This window comes from Bos indicus, chromosome 6, assembly GCF_029378745.1.
Source record: "Bos indicus isolate NIAB-ARS_2022 breed Sahiwal x Tharparkar chromosome 6, NIAB-ARS_B.indTharparkar_mat_pri_1.0, whole genome shotgun sequence".
Classification (NCBI taxonomy): Eukaryota; Metazoa; Chordata; class Mammalia; order Artiodactyla; family Bovidae; genus Bos; species Bos indicus.
In genome coordinates, this window is record NC_091765.1 from 103,763,839 (window position 1) to 103,785,282 (window position 21,444).

The 21,444-nt window shown below is 53.0% G+C and overlaps 1 protein-coding gene across 6 annotated transcripts in view; it reads left to right on the forward strand.

The window, feature by feature from the left end:
• LOC109560663 (janus kinase and microtubule-interacting protein 1) overlaps positions 1–21,444 on the forward strand; it is a 226,405-nt gene that overhangs the window by 72,518 nt on the left and 132,443 nt on the right. For 5 of the 6 annotated variants that reach the window (XM_019963075.2, XM_070791774.1, XM_070791777.1 and 2 more), the window contains exons 2-3: positions 8,104–8,368; positions 16,713–17,207. In XM_019963075.2, coding sequence (XP_019818634.1) covers positions 8,240–8,368; positions 16,713–17,207 — 624 coding nt within the window. In that variant the 5' untranslated portion in view covers positions 8,104–8,239. The remainder of the gene's footprint in view (positions 1–8,103; positions 8,369–16,712; positions 17,208–21,444) is intronic. The other variant, XM_070791778.1, reaches the window with a different exon arrangement.

Genomic DNA, 21,444 nt, shown 5'->3' on the forward strand with positions numbered 1-21,444 from the left:
AGCTTCAACATCAGTCCTTCCAATGAACATTCAGGACTGACTTTAGGATGGACTGGTTGGATCTCCTTGCAGTCCAAGGGCCTCTCAAGAGAGATCCACAAGATGGGGTAATAATAGCACCTGCAGGATAATCATTGGGAGACTTCGATGGGTTTGTCCTGTGAAAGGCTGACCATAGCGCCAGATGAGGGGTGTGGGTTGAGGATTGTCTTTCCCATCAGTAAGCACTCGCTCTTCTTATGCCTCATCACCTGGAGGACAGGACGATGCGGGATGTGTGATGGGCATCTTCAGCGTCTAAAGAGCCTTCTGTGTGTCCGGGGGAGTGGGCTCTTTTGGGGTGGCTTGCGGGTGCTGGAGGCGCTCACAGCAGAAGATGGCCCTTTTGGTTTGTGTGTTTGTAGCTTGAAAAATTAAGTGATTTCTAAAGTAAGATTGTCCTGGGGAGCAGACGACCCCGTGGGGGCCTTCCTGTCCCTGGAAGGACTTTGGAGAGAAGCTGGAAGGCCATGTGTGGGGGCTCCTACAGAGGAATGACAGGCCCCAGGCTCCCCGCCCACGGGCCTGGCCTTTGTTTACCTTATTTGTTCATAAAGATGCTAGTCCTCTTCGTGAGGGCTCCACTCTTGTGACCTAATTATTTCCCAAAGTTCCCCTTCCTAATACACCATCACATCAGACATTAGGATTTCGACCTATGAACACTGGAGACGCACAAGCATTCACTCATTAGCTTGTGTGTGTGTGCTCACTCCTCTGTGGTGTACGTGTGTGACGTGTACATTGCACGTGTGTTTCAGGACAGTGTGTGCATTGTGGTATATATGTGGTATGTGTGTGTATGCGGTGTGCGTGTTTCCTTGCATGAATGTGTGGCTTGTGTGTTGGGTGTGTGTTTCAGGACAACGTGTGCATTGTGAGCTGGGTGTGTGTGTGTGCGTGATATATGTAGAACATCAACAGAATCCACCCCTGCCTGTCGCTAGAGGGATCCTCAGAGGTTCCTTGGATGCAAAAGGTATAACCTGGACTAGCAAAGGAGGTCAGCCTGATGCAGGCCCCGTGGTGGGAGGGTTCACAGCTGGGAGACTTGGTAGCAAGGGCCGAGAGTCCCAGCTCGGGGGGAGTGGGTGGCCCTGGGTGTAGGGAGAGTCTTGGTGGGGTGGAATCTTGGCTCTGGTGGCCCCTGGAATGAGGGGCTCCTAGGTTAAGGGTCAGCCAGCCCGGGAGTGGGGCGCCCAGCTGCTGTGATGATTGACAGCACTGGTGCCCCCAGCCGTGGGGGCCGTGGAAGCTGAGGGCACCTCAGTGCGCCCATGGTGACCACGTGGGTGGTACCCACTCCACAGCCTCTGAAGCACCCGGCAAACTCTGCTGACCTCCTGGTGGGGTCGGAGGAGTAATAAGTTCTTCTCTCCCCACCAGGCCCCTACTCCCAGTGACTCTGACCTGTCTGGGCCTCAGCTTCTTCATCTGTAGAATGGGTCTGTTCTCTTGTGGTGATCCCCAACCCCGCTGGCCTCCTAGTCCAGGTGGTGACTGAGAGTCATCCTGATGAGGCTTGGGCTGCAAGGACACTCTCACCTTCCCTGCGGGGCCAAAGAGGGAGGAGGCCTGGCCCAGGCCGAGTCCTGGGACAATTAGGAGGTGGCCAGGGGTGGCTCTGCCAGGCAGGGGGAGACGTGTGCTGAGGACTGGAGGGGACAGCAGGCGTGGCCCACGGTGGCTTCCGCTGGCTCAGGCTGCGTGGAGGGCTGCCCTCTGTGCCCGTGGGCCCTGGCCCCTGCAGGTGGTCAGCAGGGAGTGGCGGGGGAGGGTCACCCTACTGCCCCTGGGTGAGGGGGGCCGCGTGCAGGCCAGGAGACAGGGGAAGCCACGGTCAGGCAGGAAGGGGTGAGGGCTGGCCAGAGCCATCACAGGAGGGTACACCTCTTAGAACGGGGGAGAACAAGGCTTGGTGGTTGGACACTTGAGGGTCAGGAGCCCTGGGGGCCAAGGTGAAGGCTGAGCGCCACCCAGAGGGTGTAGAACAGGCCCAGGCGGCCAGGCGCTCCCGGATTGCTGGGGCCGGTGGCTGTTCTGCCATCACTTCTGAGGCCCGCCAGCTCCGGGGTCCTGGTTTGTGTGACGGGAAGCAGGGGCCCTGGAATCCTGGCTGCAGACGGTCTGCTCTGGAGGGAGCCGTGATGCCAGTCCCCACACACTGGATGCGTGGCCCGCTCCACTGTGTGGCTGGAAAGTCCTAGGAAATGACAGAGGTTGGTGGCAGGGCTGGGCTGAGTGACTGAGCCCTGCTTCTTGTTCTGGGTGCCCCTTCCAGCCCTTCACACCTGAGCCCTGAAAACGTGTCAGGACAGCCCTGACTCGGTTGACTTTACTTATAACTTCCTATAATTTTTTGAAACTTCCACCGACTATTTCACACCCATGTTGAGTAAGAAAAGAGTGTGGACAGTGCGCATGAGCACCTTATTAATTTGCTATAACTGGAGAACGAGATGTCCTCAGAGTGTTAATATTTTAGACCTTGAAGGCTTTTTAAGTGTTAAAGGAATTATTTACTCTCTTTTTTGCAGGGGGGGGGAGGGTGTGGCTGAAAAACTTTGCTCTCTAGAAAAACCTTTGCTCTTTTTTCGTTTTCCTATCTGTTTGCCTCTTGCAGAATACTATCTGCCAGTTGTGTGGTGTGTTCTGCTGTTGTTTTGCCCTTCTAATGTCCTTGCTCTTTAATTTTTTTTTTATTGGAATGTGATTGCTTTACAATGTTGTATTAGTTTCTGCTGCACAGTGAAGCGAATTTGTTTCCCTTCCGCTCTGGGCTGGGCGGACAGACCCCTCAGCTAGCCTTGTGTGTAAATCATTAAATGGTAGGCTATGAGGGAGGGAAGGACAGGGGAGTTGCCTGCGGGGTGGTGTGTGCTGGCTTACGACTGATGTGAAAGGCAGCCGGGAAAGTGGCAGGGCTCGGCGCTAAGAAGCTAAGTTATCTTAAGTCATTAAACAAAGTGCTGAATATGTGCCCTGAGCTTTTTTCCCCCTCCTTCCCAATGTATTGCTTTCCAGTGGCTGCCAGAAAGAATTCCCACAAATGGAGTGGCTTAAAACAACAGAAGTTTGTTTTCTTACACATTTGGGAGGTCAGAAGTCCAAGGTCAAGGTCACCCTAATCTTGGATGCTCTCATCTTGGGATCTTCAACTTGATTACATCTGCAGAGACCCTTTGTCTAAACCAGGGTGTGTTCCCGGCTGCCAGGAATAGGATGTGAACATATCTTTTGGGGGCCACTGTTCAGCCCACTCTAGTCCTCATCAGCCAGAAGCTGACGTTGCTTGGGACCTGCTGCCCAACCAAGCACCCTCAGAGTCAACGCTTAAACTCCTTCCAGGGCCAGCGTCACCGGCGCACAGCGAGGTCATAGAGGCTGTCAGGGGGCCCACCTCTTGGTTTAATGCTCTGTGTCACGGTCATGAAAGTCTGAATAGCTTTTGAACCCAGACCCTTGCATTTCCATTTCGCACTCGGCTGCACATTCTAAAGCTGGTCTTGGCCCGGTCTGTGATCTGCAGGTCCCAGGAGGTCTGACACATTTGCACCCCTTGTCTCCTCCACTGATGACTTGAGTGATATTTGTTACAGGTTCCAATACCCTGTTTCCTCTTTCATTTTAGCACAGTCACAATCCAGGGTTATTTATGCATTCATTCCCTGGTTGTCTCCCTGGCTAGAAACTTCTGTGATGGCCGGGACCCTGTCTGGTCCTCCTTTGCCCCCCACGGCTAGCGTGATTTCTGGAATGTACCTTCTCAGGTCCGCTGTCCTTCCCAGCATGGTGCCGAGGAATCATATCTCCTGGCTGAGACTCTTGGGCTCCTCTGTGAGGACTGGGCTGTGCCGGGCTCTTCGGGCCGCAGTGAGCTCTAAATGAAAAGCCGTGGCACAGAGTGGGCACCAGGCTCATCTCAGGTGGAAGCATGACCCAAAGTTGCTCCTGGAGGTGGGGGCGGGGCAAGGCCTTTGCAGAAGTCATTGGCTGTGGGCTGATCATTGTGACACTGTGTGGCACTCTAAGCCTTGGGCCAGACTGGCCTTGGGTGTGTTCTTGACACAAGGCCAAGTTTGACTGGGCCCAGAACCCTGGGTACCTTCCCCTCTTTCGTCCCATTCATCTCAACATTTATTAAGGCTCCGGCCTGGCAGATGTTGAAGGTGGCTGTCGAGAGCAGTAGGCTTGGCCTTAGCTTATTGGAGTCTATTTGTCCTGGAAATACTGAGCTCAGGCTTTGGGCTGAGCACAGGGTGAAGCAGACAAAGCTGGAAGTCAAGTCCTGTCCTTGAGCGGTTGATTGTCAGGGGGGGCTGACAAATGAGCAAACACACAGGACAGCCCTCAGCCTGTAGTTGGGGGGCTCAGAGGAGGCACCTGACCAACGTGGAGGGCATCCGGGAGGCTTCCTGAAGGAGGCATAATGGGAGCTGGCCGTGAAAAGGGGTGGGGAATTGGCTTTCTCTGTCAGAGAACTGCATCACCATGGCCTTCTGGGGAGTGTATCGGGCCTGGAGTTTGAGGTGGCTATGGGAGAGGTGGTGGGGTGGGGCTGTGGTGTGACTCAGACCCTGAAAGGCTTGTGCTCCTTCAGGGGTCAGGGTTCTCTTCAGAGGCGGCCTGAACCTTAGATGGCTTCTAAGCAGGAGAGTCTCTGTGACTTTCCCTTTTGAGGCCTCAGTTTTCTCATCTGTAAAGTGGGGGATGTGTGCTGAGCTTCTAATGAGATGATGTGCTTTTCCAAGGGGTGCTATGGTTGGGGTAAGAAACTGGGTCATCCCCAGGCATGGCCTCCTGTCTCTGCCCTTTGGCTCTTCTGCTCTTGGGGTCATGAGAGCCTGACCAAGGGGGCCTTGGGTCCAGCCAGTCCAGGGTCTGATAAAAAGGTGGTGTCTGGGACTGGCCCCGGAGACTTAATAGCCACTGTTCTCATGACCCCCAGATACTCTTGGGTTTCCATTCCCGTTCCCACTGCTGTCCATGGCTGGGTTGCCGTCCCAGGGTCTCACAGAGTGGTGGTCCAGTCTGGCTGCCTGTGTCCAGCCTGCTGTGCTGCCTCGGGCATGTGCTTTGCTTCCCTGGGCTCAGAGCCTCATCTGAAACCTCCTTTTTCCCAAGCATCGTCAGTGATCATGGGAGGGGCTGCTGGGAAGGAAAGGGGCCTTCCCATTTGTCAGGCCACTGGCAAGCTGTGACAGTGTGGTACCAGGTGGGCTGTGCCTTGATACCAAGGCTTCTAGCAGTGCCCAGATTCAGCATAGATCACCTTGGCCTTCATGGAGACAACTGGAGGCTGGCATTGCTCCTCCTAATAGATTTAGCTTTGTTTTGTTTAGTGAGTATCTTCACTGGGCCAGGCACCTTGCCAGCACTTCAAATTCTGGTCCCTATGAAGTGAGTGCTGTGGATCCCATTAAACAGATGTGAAAACTGAGGTACTTTCACTTCACTTCACCTTCCTTTAAGAAAAATGGCATCATTTTTTCTGTAAAACAGTAATAGAAAATTCAATCTACTCGGAAGGGTATTAAAGAGAAAAAGTAGCTGCTGGCACATCGTCACTAGGCTGTCCCAGCCGACGCCTGGGAGGTGAGCCTACCTCCTCCTCACCCCTGTGTCCCCACAACACAGGGCCTGGCGCCGCGCAGCTGCTCAACACACAGTTGTGATCAAATGCAAAAGATGAACAAATACAGTTCAGAAAACTGCAACCACAAATCATATTTGTCCTTTGACACTGCCTTTTCCTCTCTTTACAATGCTGGCCTTTCTCCCTGTGGGATTTGCTCTCACCGCCTGGATGTAATTTACCTGACCCGCCTGTTGTGGCTGAGCGTTTCGTCGCTGGGAAGAACATCCGAGTGTTCGTCCAGAGACTGAATCTCTGCTTAGCTAAAGTGCATTCCTAGAAGGGGCATTGTGGGGCCACAGGATGGAACAGAGGGAGCAACCTCCCCTTTCCCAGGTCTGGAAGATGCTTCCTGCTCCTTGGGCTGTAGGGGAGACACACGGCAGAGGCCCAGGCCGATTTCTGAGAAGCGCTGTGGTTGCAGGAGCAGGCAGGTCAGAGGAGAGAGGAATGAATTATGGTTTGTGCTCTGATAAGTCCAGTTGGAGCAAATGGAGTTCATCCTTCTCTGAAGACAGAATGTACCTTTCTGGAATCGATCTGGGGTGGGGGGGTGGTGGAGGTTGATTACCCCAAATAAACCTCCATGGCATGCGGAGAGACAGCTCTGTCTCCTGTTCAAGAGAGTGTAACTGGCCTCCATTACTGCCTTCCCAGATTCCTAGTTGGATGGACATCCCGGGCCCCCAGGGCTAGCAGGTCATGCTGGACTGGAGTTCATGGCCATCGCACGTCCCTAGCCCACCAGACCCACTGGCATTGACAAGAGCCCCCCACAACTCCCCATCCCACACTTCCCCTGGCCCCCTCCCAACTCCCACCCCACCAAGCAGCCCCTGCCCAGGCCACGGACCCCATGTTACTGAATCCGATGGCCACTTTCCAGTCTTCCTCTTCACCTCTCAGGACCTGCCCCTGTCGGGTCCTTCCTTCTAGAAACACTTTCTTCCCTTAGCTTTCCTGGTTCTCCATTTTTCTCCTTCAATCTGCAGACTTCTCGTTTACTGTTCTCCTTGCTGATTTCATGTCTCCTCCCTGACCTCCCAAGGTTGGTCTTCCACCACTCTGGAATGCTCACTTGTTTTCCTCTCTCCATTTTCTCCCAAGACTTCCCTGGTGGCTCAGACAATAAAGCGTCTGCCTACAATGTGGGAGACCCGGGTTTGATCCCTGGATCAGGAAGATCCCCTGGAGAAGGAAATGGCAACCCACTCCAGTACTCTTGCCTGGAAAATCCCATGGACAGAGGGGCCTGGTAGGCTATAGTCCATGGCGTTGCAAAGAGTCAGACACGACTGAGTGACTAAACTTTCTTTTCCACTTACTAGCTGTGTGGCCTTAGGTAGCTTACTTAGCTTGTCTGCAACTCACTTGTCTCATCTCTATCATGGCTCTCCTGCAAGGATGATATGCTTCCCTTCTCTCATCACAGGGTTCGGCACATAATAGGTGCCTTGTAACTGTCTTCTGTGGTCACTCATTCATTCTCTCATTTACTCAGGAAGTGTTGATGGGGTGCTTCCTGCATGCTGGGCTCTGTACTAAGCACGGAGAACACTGAGAGAACTAAACAGATGTAGGCCCTGCTTACTTGAAACTCATATCCTGGTGTAGGGGAAATAGACAGGAAGTAAGTGAATGTCTGTTTGTCACACGGAAAGCAGTAACAAGGCAGAGCGAGGGGCAGAGGGCCCAGAGTCAGGCTCACAGCGCAGAGCAGCCTGGGGTTGGCTGGGCACAGCACTGGGAGCTGGGAGCCTGTACTGTCTTGCCCCAGGCTGGCTTGGGCACTGCCGCTGGGCTCAGAGCTGGCTGTTCTAGCCAACTAGTGCTGGGCTAGTCCTGGGAGTGTGGAGGGAACTGCTAACCATAAAGGTTAGACTCCATAAAGGAGTCTGAAAGCCCAGTTTTCAGAGTGTGGTCCTTATTCCTGCTCCGGCTTTGTGCTCTCGGAGCACAGTGTGGTACCAGGTGGGCTGTACCTTGAAACCACGGGACCCCCTAGGGTCCTGCCTTAGGAACCGGCATCCGGTGACTGAGGCTCAGTGACATTTGCAGACCAAGGCTTACAGTCACTTAGGTGGCATAGTCTCATCTTGACGAGGCCAGGATTGGACCAGACAGAGTTACTCAGTGAGGAGTGGTCACAGGGAACCTCAGCTGGGAGCGTGGGAGACGTGCAAGTCGGCTTTCTGGGGGGTGATCCCAGGACCATAATAAGCTTCCAGGTGATTCTGATGCAGCCCTAGCTGGAGAAGTGCTTGGTCAGTTTTGAATGGCAGGGCATCCTTGGGTTAGCAGTGCAAGCTCTGGGAGGGAGGCCTCGGTGAATGCTGGCTGCACTCCTGTTAGAGTGCCCCAGGCAAGAGGCACACTACCCCACCCCCACCCCCACCGCCTCTGCTGACCTGGCTTCCTTCTTCTCCCAGGATCCCAAGTGATGGTGGTTTACACGGAGGAGGAGCTGAGCCCTGCGAGACTGGTTAGCACGGCGGAGCTGGGAGTGGTGCCTGCTGGCTGGCGGGAGTGAACGCAAGATCTCAGCGTCTCAACTTGAGAGGAAGCATGTCTAAGAAAGGCCGGAGCAAGGGCGAGAAGCCCGAGATGGAGATGGACCCGGTGCAGATGGCCAACGAGGAGCTGCGGGCCAAGCTGACCAGCATTCAGATCGAGTTCCAGCAGGAAAAGAGCAAGGTGGGAAGGGCGCGGGTCTCCCGGCTCAGGTGAGGGGTGGGCTGTGAATTCCTGGTGGACACACTGCCCCGCAAGGGTGTGTCCCGGGGCTGGGGTGAGAGTGGGCACTTCCACTCTCCAAGCCTCAACTTTCCCCTCAATAAAATGGGTATAACATGGGTACAGAGGCCACGTGGGTGCAAATCCTGTCCCATCCCCTACCTTTGGCTCTGATCTCAGGCCAGTCACTTCACTCTCCATACCATAACCCCCCTCACCTGCAGGATGGGATCATAATAAGGCCACCTGATGGGCCAACGGTCAGGAGTAAGGGTGTAAATACAGATACATGAAGGGCTCGGTATGGAGCCTGGCTCTGTGATGGGAGCCTTTGCTCTGGTAAGGCAGGTATGAGCTTTGGAGCCAGTCAGTACAATACCCAGTTGGGTGCCAGTCAAAGGGCAGGCATGATGGGAAGCCAGTGACAGTGGAAGGAGCCCAGACTTTCTAATCTTGCAGACCTGGCTTTAGACCTCACCTAGGCTCCTGACTGATTTCACAATCTTAGACAAGTGACCTGAAGTCTCTGAACCTCCATTTTCTCATCTGTAATATGGTATCATAATGACCGCCTGACTTAAGGTTATCGTGGGCTTTCATGGTAGCTGTCAGTAAAGAATTTGCCTGTAGTGCAAGAGACCCAGGTTCGATTCCTGGGTCGGGAAGATCCCCTGGAGGATGGCATGGCAGTCTACTCCAGTATTCTTGCCTGGAGAATCCCATGAACAGAAGAGCTTGGAGGACCACAGTCCATGGGTTTGCAAGAGTCAGACACAACTTAGCGATTAAACCACTACCAAAGATATATAAAGAAAGCTTGAGTCCCGAAGAATTGATGCTTTTGAACTGTGGTGTTGGAGAAGACTCTTGAGAGTCCCTTGGACTGCAAGGAGATCCAACCAGTCCATCCTAAAGGAAATCAGTCCTGACTATTCATTGGAAGGACTGATGCTGAAGCTGAAACGCCAATACTTTGGCCACCTGATGGGAAGAACTGACTCATTGAAAAAGACCCTGATGCTGGGAAAGATTGAAGGTGGGAGGAAAAGGGGATGCCAGAGGATGAGATGGTTTGATGGCATCACCGACTCGATGGACATGAGTTTGAGTAAGCTCATGGACATGAGTTGGTGATGGACAGGGAAGCCTGGCATTCTGCAGTCCATGATGTCGCAAAGAGTCGGACACAACTGAGAGACTGAACTGACCTGAACTGAAAGATATCAGGTGATGGAAACAAAGAAAGCCCACCTTGCACAGCCGTGGTCCTTTATGCTGGTGTAGTTCTGACCCGGGTGGTTTGAGGGCAAAAGCAGGCAAGGTGGGAGGTGCTGTGCCAGCCCAGAGAGGAGCCGCCACTTGTGTGAGAAGAGAAAGAGGATGGGATTCGGGCTTGTTCCTGGGGGACCCATCTGAGGACCTTGTCTGGCTGGGGACACGGAGGTTGTAGCCTCAGCCCCGCAGGTCCCCTCCCGCCCTGCCCGTAGACCTGAGGGCGGGGAGGGCCTGCCCCGGGAACAGCTGCAGGTGTCTGGTTGAGAGCTGGGACTCTGACAGTAGCTGCAGTGCTGAGCAGGGTCCAGCTTCCGGGTGGGGAGGGGGCTGAGGCTTGGTCCTTGGCTCTGAGCCCAGCTCAAGACGGCTGCGTGGAGAACAGAGGCAGAGTCCCTGAGCTGGGGCGATGAAGACTGGGCTTCTAGAGCTTGGGGACACGTATGCCCCTTCCCGTGCCCAGACTCTCACGATTTCCAGCGGCAGTGCAGCCACAGTCTTTCAGCACAGCTTCTGGCCGTGCAGCCTGTCCACACCCTGCCCAGCCCAGGAAGGATTCGCCTGCCAGGATCCCCCGGGGTTATCCGCTGCCCAGCTGGGCCTGAGCAGCTGGCTAGGAAGGAGCAACAGCAGCTGTGTCTGTGGGACCAGTGTCCTTTGACCAGGTCTCCATTGCACCTCCACCACCTAACCCGCCTTGAGGTCTTGGGGCAAGCCAGGTAGCTGCCTTATGCCTCAGTTTCCCCATCTGTTAAATGGGCACATCTGATGTGTCTGCCTCTCTGGGTTGTTTAAGGAATAAATAAGAGTCACATCCAGGGCCCTGGGCACTGCCTGTCACGTTGTAGTTACTCAGGGGCTGGCAGACGTTTCTTATGTGTCTGGTACGCAGGCCACACCAGGTACCGTGGAGAGCCTCCTGACCCTCGCAGTGACCTGTGAGGTTAGATGAGGCTCTCCCCACTTTGTTGTCCTTCAGTTGCTAAGTCGTGTCTAATTTTTTGTGACTCATGGACTATAGACTGTCAGGCTTCTCTGGCCACGGGATTTCCCAGGCAAGTATACTGGAGTGGGTTGCCATTCCCTTCTCCAGGGGATCTTTCTGATTTAGGGATCAAACCCACACCTCCTGAATTGGCAGGCAGGTTCTTTACTGCTGAGCCACGTGGGAAGCCCCCTTCTCCCCACTCTACAGGTGAGCAGACTGAGCATTGGGGAGAAGAAGTGGCTGGGTTTCCGTAAATAAAATACCACAGACTCAGAGGCTTCGACCACAGAGATTTATTTCCTCATAGTCCTGGAGGTTGGGAGTCTGAGATCAGAAGAGTCAGTTTCTTCCTGGGGCCTCTCTCCTTGGCTTGTAGACAGCCGTCTTCTTCCTGCGTCCTCAGATGGTCTTCTCTGTTTGGGTCTGTGTTCTAATCTCTTCTTATAAGGGCACCAGTTGTATCGGATCAGGACCCTGCCCTCATGACCTCATTTAACTTGGTGACCTCTTTTAAGACTGTCTTCAAATACAGTCACATTCTGAGGTTCTGGTAGGGGGTGGTGGGGGTTGGTTAGAACAACCACACAGGAATTTGGTGGACATGATTCAGCCCATCACAGCAGGACAGTCCAGTCGTAGGTGTTGGCAGGTGGTTGGAAGCCTGGCCCACGAGAACCCCAGCCTGGGCCTCCCTGTCCCAGCACCTCCTGCCACCACATGCCCTGGCTGCCGTGTGCTCAATCCAGCCACCTCGTGGCCCTTCCAAGGGTGTGCGGAGAGGGTTTCTGTTCTTGGAGAATTCAGCAATGTGTTTACTGGCTGGTGTGACACCTGTGAAAGTCACTCAGTTGTGTCCGACTCTTTGTGACCACATGGATTATACAGTCCATGGAATTCTCCAGGCCACAATACTGGAGTGGGTAGCCTTTCCCTTCTCCAGGGGATCTTCCAGACCCAGGAATGGAACCGGGGTTTCCTGCATTGCAGGTGGATTCTTTACCAACTGAGCTATCATGACAAACATACATATAAACCTTACAATTGCATGTAACTGTTACTTCTATATGATCTTGTGATATCCAGTTTTGATGTTGCATTTACAGTGTTGTTACTTCAGCAGAGGAGCCCATAGAATCAAGGGTTGTTGGGAACACACCTGTTGGTTCTTCAAGCCCCCCTGGGCCTGTGCCCCAGGCCTGGGCTGGGCATTTGGAGGTAACTCAGAAATGACCCCATTCACAGACAGGCTGTGTGCTCAGATGCTCAGGGAGCTAGGCAGATGACAGTACTTGGCTTGTGGCACCAGGGATTTTAGGAAACCATGCAGTGGTCATAGGGGCCTGAGAAAGCTTTGCTTTATCTCTCCAGAGGTGGTCTGGAGCCAGCTCTGAAGGATTTTGCTAGCTGGTGAGAAATGGAGCCGGATTCACACTATCCCAAGTATCCAGCATCAACTGGGGGCTTCCTCAGTGTCACCTGGGGTGCCAGGCCACTGGGGGCAGAGTCCCTGACTTGTTGAAGCCCACAGTCTGGGGTGGGTAGGGGCAGAGAGGGCAATGGTCAGCACATGGGCTCAAGACAGGTGCTGCCCACCACTCAACAGCTGGTGATTCTTGCAGTGAGCAGCCCACTGTGGTCTTGATCTACCCCGGGTCAGGGACTAATCCAGCTACAGAAGCAAGTCAGGCCCCATCTTGCCCTTCAGGGGCTGGCTCAGGTATGCTGAGAGGGTTGGAACTGGGGTGTGGTCTGTGCGGTGATGGAGGGAATCACATTCCAGGGACCCAGAGGAGGCCCTGACCCAGTCGAGGAAGGCTTCCAGACCCTCTTGGAGAATGGAGGGAAGGCACCAGGCAGAAGGACCAGTGAGCCTAGGAGCCGGGACCCCCTGGGGAGTGGATGCTGTCATTGATTATTTACAAACTACCAGACCCATCATCCTTTCATTCTTTCTTTCGCTCAGTCCACGGCTGGTTATTGAGCATCTACTGCGTGCCATGCTCTGTCCCAGAAACTGCGCTGCCCTGGAGACCCTCACCCTGAGCTGGTGTCTAGTGGGGGAGGTGGGGAGCAAAGGCCAGGAGGTGAACATGTGATATTTGTTCCATAGTGAAAAATGCCAAGAAAGTAAGGCTGGAGAAGCAGGTGGAGTGGGATTGGAGTAGGGGTGGCTCTTCTGGGAGGTGGTCAGCAACACAGGGGCACTGCAGGTGGAGGGCAGGCCCTGCAGAGACCTGGCCGGGAGCCCTCCAGGCAGAGGGAACAGCTCAGGAGAAGGCCTGCAGGTGGGAAAGTGCCTGCGTGTTCGAGGTGCAGCAGGCAGGGAGGTGGCCTGAGCTGGGCAGTCAGGGAGGAGGACCAGAGAGCCATAAGCCAGGGTCAGTCCTGCAGGCCGGGGAGGACTCAGGCTTGTGTGTTGCATGCTACAGAGCTCTCGAGGGTTTCTGTTTGTGTACTTTTGTGTTTTTTGTATGTTATCTATTCAGTCCTTTATATCACTACGAACTCTCATTTTATACTTTGGGTTGTCATCCACTACTATTAGGCTGGCCAAAATGTTCGTTTGGTTAATGAATACATCGTTCAATGAAGTTCTTGGTGAAAATGAAAAATGTCTTTTATTTTCACTTAAAACCAAGTGGACTTTTTAGCTAACCCGATACCTTATTTTGCTCAAACCGTTCCAGCTCTGGCCACTGGATCTCTTCCAGCCAGCTCCTGTGTCCCTTTGACACCCCTGCCTCTGTGGCCTTTCTTTGTTAATTTCTTCTCGGCACACCCCTACTTTCTGGTCCTGTAAGGTGCTCCTGGTTCATCTTGGATGTTCCCTGCCCCATTCCTAGAGCCACTCACCAAGGCCCTTTGGTCACTTTTATTGGAAAATGGCGTGAAAAACCAAGATCTGGGCACTGGGGGTGCTCACCACTGCTGGCATGCCATTACTTCTGGGCTTAGCTAGAAGAGCAAGGAAGTGTATGCATATATACTAACTGTGTATCTATACATATCTAAGCTAGTTCTTAATGTAACCTCTAAATGTGTATTAAGTTAAAGGTGAGTTCTTACTGATGCCCCCAGCCTAATCCAGTACCACTTGGATCCTCTGGCCTCCTTCCCTTGATTATGGTGTCCTCCCTCCAGAAGAGACAGCCTGACCCCACCACCCACTTAGTTACTCAACACTCTGCACACACAGCGGTTTCAGAACAGTTAACCCGCACCCCAAGAATTCAGAGGGCAGTGGAGGGAAATCATCTAACGTGAGTGCTGAGGCCTGTGCTGGCCACCAGGGGGCGACATAGGGACGCTTGCACAGGGGCAGAGGCAGGGCGATTGGTGAGGTGACTGCCCCGGTCTCTTAGAGGATTGCAGCTGCCAGCTTGAGCCAGGGTGGTCGCAGGGATGGTTTGAGGAGCGGGGGAGACAGCCAAGCGGAGGCAGACTTCACTGTGCCCACTGGGGGGTGGGGTGGGCAGCGTTCTTCCCGCCAGCCCCTCCTGCCTCGATGCATGCCCTGTCTCGCTCATTTTGCTCTTGTTGCATTTAGAGCCCAGGTGCTGAGACAAGGCTGGTAAGGTCCCCTCTCTCCTGTTGCCCCTCTGGACTTGGTGGGGTGGCTTAGAGGCATCTGGCGAGTGAGATGACACGTGACTTCTGTCAACCTGCTCAGTGGGATGGAGTAAGGAGGGGGTGCCCTGTGCACACCGGGGCAGCCCCCGCCTCACTGTGCTACACTTGGGTCCTTGCCTGGGCTCGACCCTGGGCTTTTCTAGGTAGAGCTGGTAGGACCAGCAGGGTCTTCTCCCCCGGCCCATCCACTGTGAGCATCCCTGGCACCTCTGTTACTGTTAGCTTCAGCTGGCCCCCTCTGCCCCTCCCAGGGACAGGCCCGGCCTCCCCAACCCTCAGACTGCCCTGCACACACCTCTGTTCACACTGTCCACATCCCTCCTTCCTTTACTTATGGGGGACCAAACTTCCCTTCATCTGCTCATTCACTTTCAGCTTTCTCTCTCCCAAGAGTCTTCAAGGGGCAGCTGTTGATGGACTTGTTTCATAGAGAAGGATCAGGGAGGTTTTATAATCAGGGTTCTTCAGACAGAAAAAGAACCAATAGGAGAGAGAGATGGAGGGGGATTTTTTGTTTTTAAGAAGGTGACTCACCTGGTCATGCAGGCTGACAAATCTGAAATCTGCAGAGCAGGCAGGCTGGAAATTTCAGGGAGCATGGATCTCACAGTAAAGAGGCAGAATTCCTTTCTCATTAGGGCATTTCAGTCTTTTCTGTTAAGGCCATCAACTGATTTAAGGCCTTAAGTGAGGCCCACTCACAGTATAGAGGCTCATTTGCTTTACTCCAGGGCTGCTGATTTAAATATTAATCATTAAAAATACCTTCTCAGCAGCATCTAGACTCGTGTTTGGCTGAATGACCCGGTACCACAGCCCTGCCCAGTGGACACGTAACCATTAACCATCTTGAGGTTAGGTAATTTGCCAAGGGAAATGCATTCACGGCACAGATTCAGAATCCGACAAGATCCCATCCTTTTGACTTCAGGTCACTGTCAGTGTTAACCCAGGAAGTTAGGACAGAGTTGCTCCCTTGGAAGGAGCATGCTGGAAGCACTTAGTCCCTCCCTGGGAAATCACGTTCAGTATTTAAAGTTCTGGCATCCTGGCCCTTAGTCCCTTAGGAAGAGGCCCATTCTAACTCTCAGGCAAGATGGGCCTTCTGACTGGGTCCATGTTTTATTTCCGTGCTTGTGTTTGATGTAAGGAGACTTGTGTCTTTGCCTGGTGGGTTTGATTTGCCTTTTCCCTGCTGTTTTAAGTAAAGATTTGTCCACCCTAAGTAACATTGTAAAACTCCTCACCTAAAATTAACTTCAGCATGTTGGTGTGCTATAAACAGTGTGGTCGGGGGAAATGATGCCATTTTCCATGGAAACAGCCTGTCCATGAGAGACACATTTGTTTCGGTTCTTCAGAGATGGATGTCATTTAGAAAACAAATGGATTCTTGTGTAATGTATGTAATTGTGTGATATTTGAAATGGAAAGATCGAATAAAGCCTTTTGGAGTATTTGAAGAAAACACTCCCTTGGCACATTTTACAAATAACGTTTTGTTTGCTGAACAGATGAATACATTCTGGTGGGGCTGGCAGCCTGGCATCTGCAGAACACTTTCTCTGGGGCCAGGGACCTGGGAGTAAAGCCTGGCTCTGCCCCTTGGCAGCCCCTCACCCCAGGCAGGTCACTGGGACATCTCTGAGCCTTGGTTGCATACATGCTCAGTCATATCCAACTCTTTGTCACCCTATGGACTATAGCCCGCCTGGCTCCTCTGTCCATGGGATTTCCCCAGGTAAGAATACTGGAGTGGGTTGCCATTTCCTCCTACAGGAGATTTTCTTATCCAGGGATCAAACCCACGTCTCCCACATCTCCTGGATCGGCAGGCAGATTCTTTACCACTGAGCCACCTGGGAAGTCCGAACCTTGGCTGCCTCATGGCAAAACAGTTGCCCCCTTCCTGAGGTGGTGAGGGATTCATGCTGCTGTGGCTCTGGAGCCCCCCAGTCCTGGCAGGGGAGTGAGGGCACCTCTGTTTCCCCCACCCCCACCCCTTTCTACCTTCACCTGCTCCGTCTGCTCTAACTCCAGAGCTCAGGGCACGAGCACTGGAAATGTATTTCTGGTCTACACTTCGATGACACAGATGATTACTGCAGGGCATATTTTGTGACTGATAAATTGTCCTTCCTTGGAAAAACTCCAAATCGGAGGTGATGTCAGAGCCTGACCCTCCTCCAACACCTTCAGATGGTTTTCCAGGGCTGGGGAAATCTCAGAAAAACAGTAGGGAAGAGTCTGGGTGGGGCTGATGGAGGTGGCGGCAGGGGGAACTGGAGGGTGGGGGCCCAAGAGGGTCTCAGGGGCCTGTCATATAAAAAGGGACTTGGGAAGGTGGCAGTGAGCCTGGCCGGCGCCCCCAGTCCTGGCCCTGACCCTGACCGAGTCTCCCCGCTCTGGCCGCAGGTGGGTAAGCTGCGTGAGCGGCTGCAGGAGGCCAAGCTGGAGCGTGAGCAGGAGCAGCGACGGCACACAGCCTACATCTCGGAGCTCAGGGCCAAGCTGCACGAGGAGAAGACCAAGGAGCTGCAGGCACTGCGCGAGGTGCTCATCCGCCAGCATGAGCAGGAGGCAGCGCGCACGGCCAAGATCAAGGAGGGCGAGCTGCAGCGGCTGCAGGCCACGCTGAACGTGCTGCGCGACGGCGCGGCTGACAAGGTCAAGACGGCGCTGCTGGCCGACGCGCGCGACGAGGCGCGCAGGGCCTTTGACGGCGAGCGCCTGCGGCTGCAGCAGGAGATCCTGGAGCTCAAGGCGGCGCGCAAGCAGGCGGAGGAGGCGCTCAGCAACTGCATGCAGGCCGACAAGACCAAGGCGGCCGACCTGCGCGCCGCCTACCAGGCGCACCAGGACGAGGTGCACCGCATCAAGCGGGAGTGCGAGCGCGACATCCGCCGGCTGGTACGTGTGCCACCCCGCCCCGCCTTGCGTGCGCGCTGGTCCTGCAGTACACGCATCCCCGCACTCCCCATGCATGCGCACCCTGTCTCTCTTGTACACAGGCACCTTTTCTGTTTTATACACGGGCACCCTGTCCTCCCTGCCCACAGACAAACCGTCCTTCTGTGCACACGCGCCTCATCCTTCCCTGACTCATGCGTATGGCCTCTCTGCAAGCACGTGCCCCATCCTTCCCTCTTGGAGCAGTAAAGGGGACCACTGTGCTCCCGGCCTGGCTCTAGGCCCTAGGGTTCCAGCAAAGCCCCTCCCATCCTGGGTGCGGAATGGAGGCTTCCGACAGGGCTCTCCTGTCGGTGGGAGACACCGTAAGAAATGGAAGGACTGGAGGTGGAAGGACCAACTCTAGACTGGCCACCAGCCAATGACAGAGCATCAGTTCACATCTTAACAACCCAGTACCTGGAATGGCAGAAGAGTCGCACTGATTTTAAATTTCTAATGTATAGAAAATCTAAGCGCATACCAGGACTGAGGTTTTAGAGGTGTTCCGCAGCCCCTTTCCCCTCTGTGTATGGAGGCGGTGTTGTCACCTAATAGGAAGAGAAGGCTTTGGAGACGGTCTCTTCTGCGTGTGAATCCAGACTCCTTCACTTGTCAGCTGTGACCCCAATCAGGTTGCATACGGTCACTAAATCTCTGGTGCCTCATCTACAGAAGGAGGAATGATCACATATCTGTTCCAGCATGCAGCGTGCTGAGAATTAAGTTAACCGTCTTTATCAACAGCCTATAGTTTCTGTAATAGGAGACATATAAAATATGTTCCTCTGCCATAGGAAATGTATAAAAAAAGTGAAAGTGTTAGTCGCTTAGTTCAGTTCAGTTCAGTCGCTCAGTCGAGTCCAACTCTTTGCAACCCCATGAATCACAGCACGTCAGGCCTCCCTGTCCATCACCAACTCCTGGAGTTCACCCAGACTCATGTTGATCGAGTCAGTGATGCCATCCAGCCATCTCATCCTCTGTCGTCCCCTTCTCCTCCTGCCCCCAATCCCTCCCAGCATCAAAGTCTTTTCCAATGAGTCAACTCTTCGCACGAGGTGGCCAAAGTACTGGAGTTTCAGCTTTAGCATTATTCCTTCCAAAGAAATCCCAGGGCTGATCTCCTTCAGAATGGACTGGTTGGATCTCCTTGCAGTTCAAGGGACTCTCAAGAGTCTTCTCCAACACCACACTTCAAAAGCATTAGTTCTTCGGCGCTCAGCCTTCTTCACAGTCCAACTCTCACATCCATACATGACCACTGGAAAAACCATAGCCTTGACTAGACGAACCTTTGTTGGCAAAGTAATGTCTCTGCTTTTGAATATGCTATCTAGGTTGGTCATAACTTTCCTTCCAAGGAGTAAACGTCTTTTAATTTCATGGCTGCAGTCACCATCTGCAGTGATTTTGGAGCCCCAAAAAATAAAGTCTGACACTTTCCCCATCTAACGCCATGGACTATAGCCCGCCAGGCTCCCCCCAGGCAAGAATACTGGAGTAGATTGCCATACCCTTCTCCAGGGGATCTTCCCAACCCAGGGATCAAACCCAGGTCTCCCACATTGCAGGCAGATTCTTTACTGGCTGAGTCTCCAGAGAAGCCCCAGGAAATGTATATTTAAGGGAAATAGAATGGGGAGAAAACATGTATTTGCCCAAGAGATGGATTGAGCTTAATTTAAAACGTACCAAGGACTTGGTGTCTGTGTGTGTGTGTGTGTGTTTGTATTAGTCACTCAGTTGTGTCCAATTCTTTGGGACTCCACAGACCGTAGTCTTCCAGGCTCCTCTGCCCATGGGATTCTCTAGACAAGACTACTGGAGTGGTTGCCATTCCCTTCTTCCCAACCCAGGGATTGAACCTGGGTCTTCCACATTGCAGGCAAATTCTTTACCATCTGAGCCATCAGGGAAGCCCCAGGACTTGGTATCTGTTTCCATTCCAGTGCCAAGTAGAAATATCCCCAGTTCAGGTTGTCTCCGTGTGTGGGGGCCACTTAGGAGAATAGAGTGAAAGGAATTAATGTCCATTTCTCCCGCTATTCCCCCACTTGATAAATGTCCCTCCTCAGACAGGCCTCTTGGCAAACTGTTCAGAAGGTGGCCTGCATTTTGGTTTTTTGTCAGCTGAATTGGATTAGAAATGCAGGAAGGCTTCCAGGCTTCCGCTTACACATTTAACATGCCTCTTAAGAAACAATTGAGGAGAAAAAGGCAGTTGTGGTCAGTGTGGGGCCATTGGACTCATTCCTTAGATCAGTTAGGATTAGGTCTGACAACCCTGTTACACAGGGGCTTAAAATCTGGAATTTATTTCTCTGTTAATGTGCAAAGTCTGGAAAGGGCTTCACAGAGTAGTGCAGGCCACAGGGCCTCTCAGCTCTCCCCTCAGAAGGGGCTCTGTGAGGTGGCCCTGTTCCTCACGGCCCCTCCTGCCACGGAGTGCCAGCCATCACATCTTTATCCCTGGTTGGCAATAGGAGGACAGATGAAGGAGGGTGTGGTCATCTTCCACCCTCAGGTGGTTTCTGGGAATCCTTGGCCTTCCTCCGCTCACGCTGTAGCACTCCAGCCTTGGCCACCACGTGGCCTTTTCTTTTCCACATGCCTATGTCTTGTCCTCTTTCTATAAGGACACCAGTTAGTGGATCTAGTTGTGTTGTGTTAGTTGCTCAATCATGTCTGACCCTTTGCGACCCCCAAGAACTGTAGCTTGCTAGGCTCCCCTGTCCATGGGATTTCCCAGGGAAGAATACTGGAGTGGGATGTCATTCCCTTCTCCAGGGGATCGTCCCAAACCCAGGTCTACCCGCATTGCAGGCAGATTCTTTACCTTCTGAGCCACAAGGGAAGGCCTGTCCCAATGTGTTACGACTTCATCTCAGCTTAACAACTTAGTTACATCTGTAAAGATCCTATTTCTAACAGGTTCATATTCTGATTTCCCAGGTAGACGTGAAATTAGATGGGGACACCATTCATCCACAGGTACCGAGGAGGAGAAGAGAATGGGTCTGGGGGTAGCAGCTTGATTCCTCAGACTTTGCAATGAAGAAGCACTAATGAAATTATCCCCAAATCGATGGATTTGTTGGGAGCTGGCTAAACTGGGGTGTTTACTGAGACGTGTGCGCTGTTGGATGTGCTTGCTGAGAAGTGGCTAGATTCTGTGCCTCTGGGGCAGAGAGACAGCATAGGGAGGACTCTAGAGAGGCTGGCTTGAGTCTGATTCATGGATCTGCTACTGCCTAGAGTGTGGGCACATTCACTGTTCTGGGCCTCAAGGTTATCTGTAAAGTGGGATAATGTCTACATTGAGGGTCTTTTATTTTTTTATTTTTTATTTTTTTAAATAAAACAAATTGCTTATGCTGCTATAATTGGATTACAACAGCCGCTTGCTCCCACCGGTAAGATTAGGCAAGTAGGACTCCTGAGGGCCTTTTAAAGACTGAGAAAGAGCATGTCTCTTAAGTACAAATGTCGTCCTGAGCTCACAGTAGCATGTAAGTAAGACAGCCATCATCCAGAACTGTTATTTTTTCCCATCAGTTAGAATCTTATGGTTGCAAGTGACAGAAACTCTACCTCAAACCACTTTTCTTGGCTAAAGTAGCTGGAATAGCCTCTGGCACAGCCCCAGTGGGACTAATGATGTCACCCAGGACCTGGATTTCTTAGGCCCTGCCCCGTCTTTTATCGTTCTCAGACTTTAGACTCTCACTGTGCTGGTGAGATGCCATCATTGTGTCAGACTCAACGTCCTCAGAAGAAACAGCCCAGAGAAAGTGAGAGAAGCTCTTTCTTAACTCCTACGAAGAAATAGGAGGGTCCTAGCAGCACCCTCTTCAGGCTGTTGGCTCTGAGTGGGTCATGTATCCATCCCTGAACCAATTACTATTAAGGGGCGGGGCCATGCAGGTGGTGTGAGCCAATCAGGGCCTGCCCTGGGAATTTGGAGTGGTGCCGCCCCACCCCCTTTCATGGTGATAGTGAGAATGTCAGAGAAGGGGAAATGGATGCAGGGACCAATCCAGGAATGTCCCGCACACTCAGGTGATGGGGTTCAGGGAAGCTCAAGAAGGTCACTGTCAGAAGCTCACACTTCATCACCGTCCTCAGGGCAAGGGGAAGGATCACTAAGATCAGGCTGGGAGCCAGACCAGAGTCAACAAATAAAGAGTGACTTCAC